We start from the raw sequence: 16,742 nt of genomic DNA, 5'->3' as shown, positions 1-16,742 counted from the left end.
TTTTCCGAGTCTTTTCGCTAGGTGTTTGTAACCTTCTTAGGTCAATCTCGGATTGCCTCAGACCACCGCTATTCCCCCTAGAACTGGAAGCTTAAGGCACATAGCACCATGTTAATAATGATGTCGTGGCAGTTTAGCCGGGTATTACATTGTATGCAAATAGGATATCTACCACCGCGAACTCTGCATATAACTCTCGCGTATACTTTTTATCACTCAGTACCAGGAAAAGGTTGATGGTATCCAATATTGCCATGGTCTTATTTCTCAATCCTACTAAAAGATAGGAAACTATGACAAGACTATTTTTATCCAAACCTAACTTATTAAAAATATTTAAAATGAGAAGGTTGATAGAACTATCTATATCCACCAAGACTTGCCTTACCTTATATCGGTTCAGGAGGATCTTAATGACCAGCGGGTTATTTTGAAAGAATCCAATTGCTTTTTCAATAGGATCGAACCTTACCTTTTACTTGGTCCATAGTTCTTGATCAACAGATAGGATATCTTCTATCACACACTTATCTTTTCCTTTGCCATTATTAGGTCCTTCCGTAATAACATGTACAATTTTGATCATTTCAAGAGATAGAGAGAAAATGTTCATCTTTTAGAGAGAAAAGGAACAAGAGCCCGATGTTACTCTAAATGAATAGAGAGAATTCAATGGAGCTTTCCGACAATGAAATCAAATGATGTTGCAACTATTAAATTGATGACGTGGCCGAAATGGACTATATTGCGATTGGCTGGACCTGCAAGAAAGAGAAGGTGAGGTGGTGGTGGGTGCCCACGGCAGCCACTTCGATGTTCAAGTCAGTGTATTGAAGAATAAAAATGCACTAGATGATTTAGAACTTGCGTAGTGTTCAAGAATAGCATACCTTTCCTCTGTAATTTTTCTCCTTTTATACTGTAAGAAGGTAGGGATAAATATAGTATTTCTTGATTATCTGGCGGTGATGTAGTCGGCTACTTGATAAGGCATATCACCAACTAATATATTGATAATCCCACTATTACAAGTGTAATGGGGATACACTGGACTGTGCCTATTAACGGTAACTTCGTGCCGAGACTCGCCCTATCGAGTGAAAGGCGAGTTTTCATGATGCACCAGGTGTTATGACATTCGAATCTTCCTTTCCTCGGGCTGGACCGCATTTTCTACTTACCAAATCCTTACTACGTGGACTTATCTTATAATGACAACTTACTGCTTACTTTGCGCGATTGTGATATAGTATCACTTATATTTTTAAGGTTAATTAGATAAAATAAATTCAAACTTTTATGTGAATTCTCAATATATGTTTAATTCTTATATAAAATAATGGAACCATTGAAATTAGTTGCAATGATATTTATTTGTCTAAATCAATTTTAGCAAAAAAAATTTATCCACCTAACATGATAAGTGATATTTCTTTTATTTTTTTAATTTAAATTAATTGTCACATTATCAAATCCTTTAACCAATAATTAAAGAAGTTCTCATCTATTGCCCCTTAGCATAACACAATTTCCTCTTCATCCATTGCCACATGGGCAACATTCTTCAATTTCCTCTTCCTTCACTTTGTCCCAATTTTCTCCTCTATGGCTTCATTGAAACTTTACTTAAACGTCGAATCAAACTCATGATATGTTCCATGAAAAACACAATATGAATTTATGTGACTTCTCATTTAAATCCAAGAAACAAAACAAAAAATCTTGCATGAAATCTCAGTCAACCTTCTTCTACTGTCATAATCTTGCTTTCGCCGTTTCTTGTATGGACGGTTGAAAATCATTTTTGGATCTTGAAAATACTTTATTAGTGCGATACAATTGTTAGGAAGTGCAACATTTATGGTTTTTATGTTGTTACTATTAGAACAACTTCTTGCAGAGTCAATTATTATATTGCCGATTGAGGTTGAACTTATTTCTTGTTACTTGAAGAGGGCAATTAGACTAGTCTAGATTTCCTCAATCAGTGAGGTGGACGAATCGGTGGTGACGACAAATCTATGAACCCACATAGGTGAATAAATTTCTTTTTGGTCAAAATTGATTTAAAGATATAGATACAATTGCAACTAATATCAAAAATTTGGTTATTCCATACAAGAATCGAAAAAGTGGATATAATTGATAATTGACCAATTTATATGAAAAATTCAAAACTTTTCACTAAAAATTGTTCAAAATTGCAAACTTTATTATAATTATATCCAAATTTAAAACTTGAATCAGGAAGATTATGTCTTAATGATATGACAAGATGATATGTATTATTTTATTATACTCATATCCAGGTAGATAAATGTTATTGATAAAAAATTCAAGAATTTTAATTATTTTAAAATTTAATGCAAAACTTTAAAAATTGATATAATTCAACTCAAAATCTCTAAATTTATTTTTCTTCAATCCTGTGTGGTTTGGTGTACCAAACTTCTTTCTATTTGTTATTAGTTTCAATAAAAATTATAACAGGTCTCATATTTACTGGTTTCTTACTTTCTAAATACTTTGTTAGGTGTCTATCACAATAAATTTCATTATATTTATTACAAAAAACTATGTCAATATAATAAAAAAATGGATATTATACGTACTATTTACAGTTATACTATTAATCTTCTGTTACTGTTTAATAGTATAAGTAAACATTTAGAGGCACCAACAGAGACATTATATTAAAAGTATACATTATTAAAATCCAAAATAATTAAAATAACCAAAACTAAAAAATAGAAAGATATTCTATTATAGTTTCTTGTACTAAACAGATAGAAATGAACTAAACAGATAGAAATGAAGTATAATAATAAGATTTTAAAAATTTAGTAATAAAAAAAGATAAATTTAAAAATTTTGAATTAAATTATATCAATTTTTAAAAATTTGAATTAAATTGCAAGATAGCTAAAAATTTTAGATTTTTTATATCAATAGCATTTATTTACGTGGTAAATGAATATAATAAAATAATCCATGTCACTTACCACGTCAACAAAATATATTCTTCCAATTCAAGTTTTAAGTTTTGATATAATTGCAATAAAATTTACAGTTTTGGATAATTTTATTAACTTTTAAAATTTTAAATTAAATTATAAAATAGTGAAATATTTTAGATTTTTCAAGCAAATAACCCTCCAGAATTTGTCCAAATGTTTGGATTTCTTAGTTCAAATAGTCTATGTTTAAATAGGATAGTTTATAATATAGTTTATGAAGTTTAACAAAATCCATTCCATCTTATTTTTATAATAAATAATTTAATTTGGTTTCATTTGTTAATAGAATAGCTCTTTTTATTAAATTTAGTGGTAAATTATAACAATTTAGTTTTTTTATTTTCACTTTTTATAATAATTTAATCTTTTTAATTTAATAATTTACAATATCATAATCTTTATGATATTAACATTTGTAATAATTTAGTCAATTCAACTTTTTCAATTAATCATTGATTAACTGTATGACTACTTTTTAATAAAATAAAATTTTAAAAAGTATTAAATAAGTAAAAATTAAGTTATGGATTTTACTAAATCTCATGGATTATATTATAAATTAGCCCTTTAAATAAGACTATCAAATAATTAGTTTGATAAAACAAAGAGACCAAATGATATTTTTCTCAAAGTTCATTTAATTTGTAAGTTATTTATTGTTGATCTCGATTAAAATTGTAATCTCTAAAAAACAAATATTCATTTAATTGAATTATTTAAAACAAGTCAATTTTATATATGAGTTACTAAATGGTAAACTACAATTTAGTCTATATAATTAGTGAAATTTATACATTAGTCCTGTATTTTTGTAAAAAATGGAGGTTCATTAGGAAACTGTACCAATTTAAAAAATAAAAATATAGAATATAATTATAAAGTATAATTTTGATTTTTTTATTTTTAAAATTATAATTTTATTATAATTTTTATACTTTATTTATCTTCAATATTTTTGTAAAAAAAACTTTATTATTATTTCTATTATTATTATGTCTTTTATTGTTTATCCAAATAAAAATAAAAAATATTTATTTTAAAAAACTATTTTATTTACTTTAGACCTAATTTTCATAATTCTGTAATTATTGAGAAGGAAAAAAATAATATAATTAAAAATAGGATATTATTGAATTTAATATATGTAAAAATATTTATTTGAAAAGACTGTTTTACTAATTAAATTAAACTTCAAATATCATACTATAATTTAAATATTAATTTTTTAAATTTAATTTTATCTATTGGCGTGACTAATCTTAAAATTTTGACTTTATTGATAAAAATAAAGTTTATCATATAAATGTATTTTTTATAATTATTTGAATTATTTTGTCCAATAGCCTTAAAGAATATATCTAAAATAGAAAATTTTATTATTATTATTATATCTTTTGTATTTTTAACATAACTAATAACAACACATCAACTTTTTTATTATTGAAATAATTTATGAATGAAAAACTTAAATAATTGACTTTTATAAAATACAGAAATTAATATGTAGATTTCACTAAGTTATATGAACTAAATGTTGTTTACTTTATTTAATTATATTACTGTTTCTATTGTTTTGGACTCATCTACCCTTCGGGATAGGGGTAGCCATTTTGGTTTTGCCGAGAAGGAGAATGCTCAGCAGATTGGAGCACATGAGGGGAGGTTTTTTTGAGGATATGGCTTTGTCTGTTTTGAGTGTCGGGATCTGAGTCCCTACTTTAATAAACTATTATGGAGGTTTTGAAGGTCGGTAGTTTGACACAGGAACCATGACAAATTCTTAAATGCTGTTCCATGGCTAAGATAGGTTGAAATTTCCATGGGCTAACCTTTCTTTAATAGTAGTTGACATTGAGTCCAGAAGTTTTAGCTGCGAGAGATCTTCTTAGAGGTTTTATGCTGATATGACTGTTTATTAGACTCTCGGAACGAATGATACTCAAAGTAAAATCTCCAGATGAAGAGCCTTTAGAGTGCAAAGTGAAGATCATTCGCTTCGCAGATGAAGTGAATCAACCTCTCTTTGGCTTCGGACAAACACTTTTTTTCGCTGGTCGAACTTTCTACAAAGTGTTACTCCTAAACATGCAAGGAGTGTTGACGCCTTTGCCCTCCCTCTGTGGTTGTTGCTGGGTGGCACTGAAGGTGGCAGTGGGGTTGCGTGTTAGGAGACTTCCAAATTGCTCCAGAGTGTTCGGGTGTGGGGGCTTCTAGGCTCTTTAGTTTTTGTGAACTTAGATCTGGTGCTTATTGGGCCTGTAAGCCTTTGATCTCTATTTTCCTGATGAGTCTAATATTTATACTCTTGTCCTTATGAGCTTTAATGCAATCCAAATTGCAGTTTAAACACAAAATATACTAGAGTTGATAATTTTTTACATTGGTCCAATTGTATTGGACGAGTCATTTCTCATAATGTCAAAATATTACGTTAAATTTATTAGAAACAAATCGAGATTTAAAGTATCCAAAACCATTACTCATTTTGAACTCGAGTCAATTATTAATAAGTTCAAATTGTTTTCTTTAGTAAATTAAATAAGATGAGCTAAATTTTTATCGAATCTAATATCGAATAGTTCACGAACGGTTTAATTTATTTACAATTATAAAAGGTTTAAATTAAATAATTTTAATTAAATAAGTATATATACAAATTAACTCACAAACCTATAAAATTAAAATCTTAAATATTAACTATCCGAATAAATATTTATAAATTCTAAAAGTATAATTAAACTGCAAAGCTAAACTTTAAAAAATTTAAGTATAGTTCATAAAAATTTATATAAGTTTAAACTCAGTCCTCTTTAGATATTGAATTCAGTTTATTTAATGAGTTTGCTCATAAATTTAAAAATGAGCCGAACATGACGAGTCAAATACTGCAAAGTTCAACCTCAGTTTATTAAGTGAGTTTAAAAATTAAGACCGAGCACGTCTCATCTAGAAGTCGAACTGCATTTGGTTGAATTTTTATCGAGTTGAATTTTAGATAACTCACAAATAGTCCAATTCATTTATATTTTTAATATTTGAGATAAATGTATTATTTTTTCTACCTTTTATTTTATAAAAAAGAAAGAAAGTTATATATGATGTAAAATATTTGTGTTGAAAGGGGAATAAAGAGAGAAAATGAAAGAGAGTATTTTAAATTAGGTGATTTTTCTTACATTTTGATTCATTATTTTATAGCGTGACACTACCACGTAGAACATTGCTATATAATCGTCTGCCCTCTAGCACGAGGAATTTTGTTATGATATTTTTAAGAATTTAAGGATTTTATTTTTATAAAATGGAAAATGAAACACTCTAATTTTGAGGGACAGCTTATGAAAATTACACTCTATATTAGTAGATATATTTATTTATATAAAATTTCATTATTTTCATTTATAGTAATAATACAAGGATTAAAATTGCTTAATCTTAAAATCTTAAAATAGCCATAAAAGAAATTCTTATTGGATATTTTGGTAAAATGAGAGGTAATTCTCCTCCTAAAATCAACCGTTGACTAAAATGAAGGGAATTGAATTTAAGTTCTCTATTAATCTCTAAAAAGAGTTCTCAAACTTTTACTGCTACAATAACTCCCAAGCTAGAGAAAGATTTCTTAGAGTTTTTCTTTTCTTTTCTTTTCTTTTCTTTTCTTTTCTTTTCTTTTTCAATAATTTACTGGATGAGAATTGATTTGAAATTCCCCGAAATCAAGACAACCCAAGTCCTTTTCTTTTCAAAAAAAGAAAAAAGAAAAAAAAAATAAATCAGAGAATACATTGGTGATATAGTAAAGAAGAACCAGCTTTTTCCATCATTCATGCATGTATATATATTGATTTGCTGCAGCAACTTTGTCTGGAATATCTTCTTCACTGGCCTACATATTGGCTTATGTTTTATTTGTTTATTTTATGACTTCTGTGGTCCCTCAGCTCTCTTGATCTCTCCCTCTCCCTCTCCCTCTCCCTCTCCCTCTTCCTTTGTACATCTTCCAACTTATGTTACAAATATTTTAAAACATATATACTTTAAACACCTCTCTCTCTCTCTGTGTGTGTGTGTATATATTATATTGTCCAAGCTTTTTTTCTTGCCTACTTCCTTCACAGCCTGTCAAGCTTGAATTATTAAGACCATGATTATAATTTTTTAGAAACAGGTCTGCTTTGTTGTTTCTTTAAACAAAGAGAGAGAGAGAGTAATTCTGGGCTGTCAAAGAAAGAGAGATTCTTTGCTGGGTTGTTTATACTATAGACATCTATCTCCATGTTCTTCACAAATATTTTGTACAACCTTCTTGGGTTGCTCCGTCCATCTTTGCTCTTGAAAGAGAATATGAGTTGTTATGGAAGCTCATGAGGAAGTTGGCTTCTTGTTTTTTCTTCTGCTTTGGTTGATATCTGGTTTCTGGACAGAATCTTGGCATGTGTAAGGACAAAGATGTTCAATGAGCCTCGTCGGAGAGATTGCCGATCCGGCCACCTTTTCTTTCAGGTAATAGTATAGCCAGCTGGCTATTCTTTGGTTTCTTTCTTTGTTTTTGTTTCTTGAAGTTTTTCCCTTTTTGTGTAGGATTATTAATTGCATTGCATCTTTAATTCATATCTTGTTTAATTGTGCATAGGATTAACATTTTCAATGAATGATTTTGTTTTTTCTTGATTAATTTTGTTGAGGTTATATATTAATGAAATTCAGAAGAATAGTTTTAATTGTTATGTGATTGCATCATGTGGATATGAAAAAAGACCCCTTTAAAAGGAATAGAAAATTAAGAATTGGGAAATTTTTCTAGAACAATTTCCAGAAGAAGATGATGAGGACTCACCGCAATTGGATAGTGATTTGTTCCACCACATAGAGAGAGAGAGAAAGAGACCCACAAGCCATTTTCTCTCTCTCTCTCTTTCTCTCCCTTAAATTTCTAGAAAACCACTTGGTCAACTTACTATCATTTGTGTTTGTGATGGATAATTTTAATGTGCATAATTAAATAAGAGAGAATTCAAGAAAGGAATCTCAATTGTAGATATTTTATTTAGGATTACATCTGAAGTTTAAGAATTTGGTTTTTATGTATGCATACCCTTTTGCTGTCCTTGATTTCCTTGACCACTTAATCTCTTTCTAGTTCCTTATTGAACTGCTGGGAATTAATTCGACTGCAAATATTATTTCAGGGATGGGAACTAAACTTCAATATGCCTTCAATCTTCTAGAACCTTCACCAAGTAGCACTAAATTCCTCAGTGTTCATTGTGTGAATGAACTGGACTATTCACAAACAAGAGAGCTGAACCTTAGCTTCCAAATTCCTGAACTGGACAATCGTTACAGCTTGGTTTACCGCAAAATGCCTGAAAAATACAACTTAGGTTTCATCAGAAAGACAATACAGATGCATGAAGATACCTTCAAACATCAGGTAATTAATCTAGATCTCTAATCTGATTTTAACATCTTGAAAAACCCAGATTCAAGTAATTATATATTGAAAAATTTATTATTTAGAACTTTTAGAATGGAAAACTCATTTGTTGTCTCTCAATTTTGAAATATATATTAAAACGTCATTGAAATTTTAAAAAATCAATTAATTAGTCTTTTTATTAGTTTAGCCGTTAAATATTTTATTATTTAATTTTTATAATTTTACAAAACTCATTAGTTCTATAAAAGTCTATTAATCAGTCTTTTTATATTAAGACATTTTAGACATTTTTTGTAATACTTAATAGATAATTAGTAGATTTTTTAAAATATTCGAAACATTTTAATATATTTTTCAAAATCAAAAGACTAATTAATGAGTTTCCTATACCATAAGGACCAAATAATGATTTTCCTTATATATTAATAATAACATTCCGAAGAACTTGAAGCTGTAAATATTGCTTGCAGGTAAGGGAACTTCACAGGCTGTACAGTGTACAGAAGATGTTAATGGATGAATTGAAGAAGGAAATTAAACAGAATAAAAAGTACTGGAGTTCAAGGGAAACTAGTTCTTTGTATAGTTTGAATTTCCAAGGTTTGAGAGATGATGATCCAAGCCCAAGGGAAAGAAGTAGTAGCTGCTCAGGTGAGATCATGGGAATGACTACAAAGGGATTTGATCTTGAGAGACCTGCTGCGGAAGAAGACATATCTCCTGCTATTAGTACTGCCATTGATGACACTAGAGCTGCAGGCACTAGCTGTTTGATCCCAATGAAAAGGACTAATAAAATGAGCATGAATGGCTCGGACTACGAAAGTGAAGTGGAGCTAACATTAAGCATTGGAGGCAGTAGCACCAGCAGTAGCATCAGCAGCAGCAAGAAGATGATCATATCAGCAAATCAAGAAATGGGATTCGCTGAACACATTCATAAGCCTTTGAAGGAGCATGATTCTCCGGTATCAATTAAGTATGACCGAGGAGAAGATTGCAGTACTCCGACAACCCCCATGAGCAGTTCTAGTGCAACATTTAATCATGAAAGAAAACAGCCACATTGGCTGTTCCAAGGTTTAAGCATAAACAGGACTAGTTAAACTTTAATTTCTGATTTTTATCAGAACTTCATCAGATCAAATATTCATAATTTAGTAGACAAATTAATCTGATAAATGGATCATTGAGGTGTACTTCACTACCTGTATGAATTGTTTGTCTTTCAAATTTCAAATTAAGCCAAATTAATCACTCAATCAAATGCTAGCATTGTCTTGCTGGACCAAAGCTAAGTTGAAGATGCTGAAATCTCGAGTAGGCTTCCTGTTTTCGGCTGAGAGGCTTTTCTCAGGCTAATCCAATGCAACACCTTTTTTTTTTTTTTTTGTCCTTTCCTTCCCACCAGAAATCCGACATTAGGCTATTAAGCTTTTGCAGAAACTTGTCGGATACTTTGGAATTGCCATAGAGGATGTAGATACACTAAAATTCGATTTTGACAGAGTCTCCCTGCTAGCTGGAGACAACAATGCACTGTCCATCTTAAGGTTGACAATGAAATTTATTTGTGATGTCTAATAGTGGTTAGGGATATAATCTGTGAAAACTAAAATAGCCGACCTTGAATATGATTTCCAAATTTAATTAAAAATAATATAAATTCTCCATTATTATTATCCAATAAAACTCGAATTATTTTAATTTCATATATTTAAATTAATAACTTATATTAAAAATATTTTTTATTAATAATTTTCATTTAAAAAATTTAATATTTTTAAAAAATATTTAATTTTTAATTTTTAAATAAAAATATATAAAAAATTTTATAAATATTATTGTAAAATATATATTTTTATATTAAATTAATTATTTATGAATAATAGATATCTCTTAAATAAAATTCAAACTCAATTTGATTATTTTTTAAATATGAATTTGTCTCAAAACCGATTATAATTATTTAAATTCGTTCTATTAAAATTCAGTAGGATCAAATATTTAAAAGTATATTATCCTATTAGAATTTGGTGGAATTAAATATTTAAAAATATATGATCCGTTGATCACTAAGCCGATTGACTCTTGATCTCTACTTAGAATGAGTTTCTTTCCTCCTCCACAAGTCTTCAAAGTCTTGGTAATGCTTCCTACTTCACCACTCTATTCCCATTAACTATTGGCTTCCTCTAAATTGCTTGTTATGAAACATACCAAAATTTAGAAATAGCCGAGTACATGGGAAGCCTCTAACTCAGTACAAGGGTCCATGACCTCTGAAAATTTTCAAACTATGTAAGGGTATTTAAGTAATTTATCCTAAAATTTTAGATAAATAAAAGAATTATTTACACAGAAATTCCTGATTTTAATTAAATCTATAGATTAGTTTCTGATTATAATTTGAATAGTAAATAAATTTTAAATTTTGATTTCATATAAGAAATTAATCTTTCTATTAGAAATAAGGTTAATTTGCAGTTAAATCATTTTGAAATAACAATTATACCCTTATTTAAAAAAAATAAGGAAAAAATAATAAAAAAAAAGCTGTAGATTTCTATTTTTTCTATCAACTATAACTATGGAATGGCCCAAACCATATGCATGCATGCCCTCAAGATTATCCACCTCTCCTGCAGTGCATGCAGAGTTCATGAAACTAGCAAGTGGAGCAGACGGAGACGGGTAGGAGAGACCAAGTTGCTTTCCTGGAAGCTTTTCTTGACTCTAACAAGTGGCACCACAGGAAGAGAGCTCCCTCACCTTTTTCTCATTGTTGACCTTCTTCTCCTTTCAACAGTCGGCAAGACAATGAAGTAAAAAATTTCCTATAAATCCATTCAAGTTTGCTGGAGTTATTCACGGATTCTGCAGACAAAGAACCTGTATCCCAAGAGGAGTCCCTTCGACAATAACAACAAGGAAAGTGAAGAGCATATCCACCCCCCACTTAAGCTCTTAAGTGCACAACAGGGGTTCAAGGGATCCTAAATTAAAGGGTATTTGTTGCTAATGGCTCCTAAAAGAAAAAGGAAAAAAGTGAATTGTAGCAAATCGCATTGCACACAGGTTTATCTATGCCATTGGGGTGCCTGAGCTTCTATTTGTGGATATGTATTGAACTGGAAAGGCGTTTGAAGGAGATTTCCATTCACAGGGGCATTTTTGTCCTTAAAAGAATAGACCTCCATTCAAACAAAGACTAATGGCAACTTGTCACAATTTTTAACAGAGAACCAATTTGTTATAGGGTATTTTAAAATACTCATAAAATAAGTTATTTACTCATTATTTAATATATTTTTATACACTATTTTCTATGAAGAAGTGATTTTTTTATCTCACTTATTTATATGAAATTATATATTAATTGAATTATTTAAATTTAAAAATAAAATAAAATTTTAAATTTAAGAAATATGAGTGTAATGGGTTAAATATGTACATTAAAAAAGAAATTTAAAATATAGATAAAATATCACTTTTATGTTAGACTATTTAAATTTAGAAAAAATAAATGTTATATGTTGATTAAATATATTTTTATGAATAATAGGTTAAATATTTAAATTTAGAAAATAAAAATTAAATTTTAATGATAAATAGATTATTAAATTGTTATTTTACACAACAATATTACATTTTTTCTAACTGGTAAAAAAACAATCCAACATATTTTATTATTTTGCGATTTAACTCAAATATTTAAAAGTGAATAGAATTGTTCAAAATTACAAATCGTATTACAATTGTATTCCGTTTTAAAATTTAAATTAAGGAAAGTATATTTTATTATCGTGATAATATCATGTATTTTATTTTATTATACTTATATGACATATAAATAAAGGTTATCGATATAAAACATTCAAAAATTTTGTAATTTAATTCAAATATTTAAAAATTGATACAATTCAACTCAACTCAAACTTCTCTATATCTATTTTCCGTGACCACTAAAGTCTCAAAACCTTATTATTATTCTTCATCTCCATCTGATTTGGTGCAAGGGATCACAACAATGAGAAAAAGAATAATAAATTTAGAGATTTTGATTTGAATTGTATCAACTTTTTAAAGATTTTGATTAAATTAAAAATTAATAAAAAAATTTAAATTTTTATATATCAATAGCTTTTATCTATAAGTCATGCGACTATAATAAAATAAGTCACACAGGACTGTTAAGTCAGAAAGATACACTTTCCATTATTTAAGTTTTAAAATTAAATATAATTGTAATAAAATTTATAATTTTAGATAATTTTATCAATTTTTAAAGATTTAAATTAAATTTTAAATAGCAAAAAGATAATTTTATCAATTTTTAAATATTTAAATTAAATTTTAAAATAGCGAAAAGCTGTGAATTTTTTAATATAATTACCAATATTAATATTTATCTTGTGTAATACTAAATTGTGTTTGTTGATTTTTTTTATAGGTATATACGAATGGTTTGATAAAAGAATATCAATAAATAAATGTGGAATCAATTTAATTGTAACAAAACTTATTAACGTTTATAAGGGATTGTTTTCTAAATGTTTATTATTATTTTTTTAAAAAAATTACTACGTAGTATTTATGATATGGAAAAATTCATTAATTGGTCTTATAATTTTAAAAAATGCGTTAAAATGTTTTTGATATTTTAAAAAGTTTATTAGTGTAATGACTCGGAAACCGAACCGCTACCAGCGCTAGGGTTCAGATCGACTTGAAGTCGCCGGAACCCGTAGCAAGACTACTATGCAATCTGTATACCTGATAAAATCTCATACATGAACATACATTTTTATAAAAATTTTAAACTTTTTCATATACCAAACTCGACCTGTGCATTCATCATAATCTGAATACATAAAACCCACGCTAGAACCCCCATCAAATACTCTAGTATGGTCATCATCACATACATCAAGCTTGGTTTAACATAACTCATCATAAAAGCTTTTGACTATATTGCCACCGATCTTCTCTTCTTACGAGTTGTTAGAGATAATTTTTTGATCATATCACATCATGTCAGTTTAAATCAATTAGTATACCAAGTTTAAATGTAAAGTTTATTTTAGTTTATCTAATTAACTTAGATTCATCATATTTTGCTGTAACTACTTATAACAAAATTGGTTGTTTATACTTTATAACATTAATCAATATGATATGTAGAAGTTTCATTCAATATCAATTCTATTTACATGGTATTAGAGCCAATATAAAATCATATTCTCAAAATCTAAATCTGAGTTCCTCCACTCGCTCTTCATCTTCTTTAACCTTAACCGGCTCAAATCTTTTTACTACCTTGCCTCACGCCATACCTTCTTTCTCAATCAAACTTAAATCCACCAATTATTTATTTAGAAAATTCAATTTATTCCTACCATCAAATGCTACAACTTCATTAATCATGTCAATGGCACATCAACATCTATCTTTACTTTTTGTGTTTGGTTTTTGAGGATCTCGAACCCAACCAGAACAAAAAAAAAAAATCGATGGTGTAGCAACCGTATGTGTCGTATCAAACCGAACTTATATAGTTATTTGGTTTTAATTTTGGTTCTTTGTCAAGAATCGTACCGGAATTAAACCAAACCGTATCGAGCCCGTACCGAACTGAAACTATACCAAACTAGAACCATACCGAAGAATTGATTATATATATATATATATCGAATAGTTTATAGGTGATATTATAATTCTAATATATAGTTTCAATAATATGTTTTATATATAAAATAATTTAAATAAAATTACACACACATAATTATAATATTCTTTAATTACTAAATATTTCTTACCATTTTATCTAGCTAATTTAATTAGTTGATTATAGTTTGTTCTATCTAAAGAAGTTGTATATACTAGATCTATACTATTAGAATTATACTAATAGAATATAAATTATTAAAGTAATTATATATATATATATATATGTATATATATATCTGTATATATATATAATTATTATTATTATTATTACCTATATATATGTAATATAAAATTATTATATATTTTAGTTACTCGTCAATTATTAAAGGTTTATAATGGTATCATTTGATTAATTTAATTTGTTAATTATAGTTTGTTTCATCTAAATAGATAATGTGAAATCCTATGGATTAAGTCTAAAAACTTTATGATAAGATATAATAACTCCAAAGATCAATAATAAACTCTCTTCTATGGCACCCCATGCAAAGTACAATAAAAACACCAATAATTAAGGGTTAGAGAAATAAGACAAACGCCACAATTAAATTAAGATTAGAGAAATAAGACAAACGCCACAATTAAATTAATAACTTTACCTTGATTCTAAATGTAATTAGAAAAACACAATATCACACACTTAGAATAACAAAAGAATGCAAATAGCATGAATAATTCTGATTTTTGATTAAAGAAGTTATCCCATGAACAAAGAAAAAAGTTAAGCTTAAATACTAAAGTCTAATCTTAATCTTAAGAGGTGTAGGTGATGTGTTGGAGGTAAATAATTTCATCTCCATTATAAATTTATTTCTTGGTGCTATTGAAAATTTTATTATAAGACAGGCTAAAAGTTGTATCCATGTGTTGGATCAATCAGGCTTACCGAGATGGGAGGTTAAGAGGGAGATTCCATGGAGAAGGATATATAACTCATACCCATGAGATAGTGGAGAGGACATGCAAATTCAATTTTACTCTAAGAATATGGCATTTAATTCTCAAGGGAGTTAGTAAACTTTAATATTAGGTTCGTAAGAAAAGTATGCAAGTGAAATTTTCACCTCTTATTAGTAAAATAAAGATGTGTTGGAGCTTGCGGGGTAGATGATTTTTAGAAATGGTTGAAACCTGAGACAAAGATGGAGAGTTAAAGAGATGTGAAGAAGGTTTGTACGGTGCCAATGATAGCTAAGAGTTAGTCAGTTAGGCTAACACTGAGTTGAAGAGAAGTTCAACTCTCAATATCTCATTATTAGCAATCCAAACAGAGGGGTCAAAGCGATAAGTAGGGGAACCACCAAAAGTGTCAAACAAGATATAAGGCATGATATGTGTTAATCAAAACAAACTAAAGCAAAGGCAACAAAGGAAAATTTGGTAAATAGAACATTATGAAGGTGGAACCGTTAAGCATTGTAAAATGCTCTCCATGGAGAAAGCTGCATTAGGCTAAAAATTGCCTATGTAGAAGTGCTTCAAGAGGATGAAAGGCCAAAATAGAGGAAAATTAGATAGGGAGAGAACATGTAATAGGAATCAAAGAGTTATCCAATGTAGATGGCTTATGCATTATTGATTTCCAGAGTAGTGCTATTCGAGTGTGAGACTACATTGAGCTTCTAATATTGGAAAAGTGTGAAGCAGTAGAGGCTTTCAAAAATGTTTTAATTACAAATAGCTATAATACTGTTACAAAAAGGAATGCAGGAAAAACCAAGAAAAGTGTGAACTTCTAGGAACCGGGGTGGTGATGGTATCTTTTGAAATATCATGTCAGAAAGGGACATGATAAGGAAAAAGAGATTTTCAAAAAAGAGATTTTCAATTTTCTCTTGAAAACTCAAAAAGAAAAACAAAATAAAAATAAAAATTTAAGAGTCAAAACAAGCTTGCAAGAAGATCGAGACATATAGATACGAGTATCAAGGGAAAAGTGACAGAGGCAATTGCAAGTACTAGGGTTGTTGACCAATGTGCAGTTAGTATGATCACGTTGAGACCGAGATTAAGGGTGCAATAATAAAACAAGAGAAAATGAGATAGTCAAATTCAATACATGTAGTATTATGATAGGTTAAAGTATCCATTCAACTGGGGACTTAGAAAGGTAAAATAGATTTGATGAGAATCCTCTTAATAATTCGAGATGTCAACAAAAGATGGATTTTCTCAGAGATGACAAAGATGGTCTCCACTTCAATTGGTGAAGACCCCTGATAATAGAGAGAGTGTTTAGCTTGAAGTAAGAAGAGCCTAGTGATTACCTTGTTAGGAAACCCAGAGATTACTACAACACAAAACACGCAGCGAAAAAATAAAAATCTCTGATTTCCTTCACATGATCCGAGTGCTTCATTTATTTTGAAAGGAATGATAAGAGACTAATCTGTTAGACTCGACGAGAAGATACTATTCCGGACTGATGGTGCTGCTTTTGAAACGAACACCCTCAATAGTATCCACATGAACGTCTTTTATCCTGCTAGAGTGCTAGCTCTCTCAAAGAAGGATAAGCTATGTGCTCCCCAATCTGTTAGACTCGAAAATAATTT

General features: G+C 28.7%; 1 protein-coding gene across 1 annotated transcript; it reads left to right on the top strand.

Annotated features, from left to right (window-relative positions):
• The first annotated feature begins 6,617 nt into the window (after positions 1-6,617).
• On the top strand, positions 6,618-9,810 carry LOC110607307. Its single transcript, XM_021746395.2, has 3 exons — positions 6,618-7,520; positions 8,207-8,451; positions 8,928-9,810. The coding sequence occupies exons 2-3, from the start codon at positions 8,209-8,211 to the stop codon at positions 9,561-9,563; spliced, it is 879 nt and encodes a 292-aa protein (XP_021602087.1). The 5' UTR covers positions 6,618-7,520; positions 8,207-8,208; the 3' UTR covers positions 9,564-9,810.
• The last annotated feature ends 6,932 nt before the right edge of the window (positions 9,811-16,742 follow it).

The sequence above is a fragment of the Manihot esculenta genome, chromosome 14, assembly GCF_001659605.2.
Source record: "Manihot esculenta cultivar AM560-2 chromosome 14, M.esculenta_v8, whole genome shotgun sequence".
NCBI lineage: Eukaryota > Viridiplantae > Streptophyta > Magnoliopsida > Malpighiales > Euphorbiaceae > Manihot > Manihot esculenta.
This window is presented reverse-complemented; position numbering and strand designations above follow the sequence as displayed.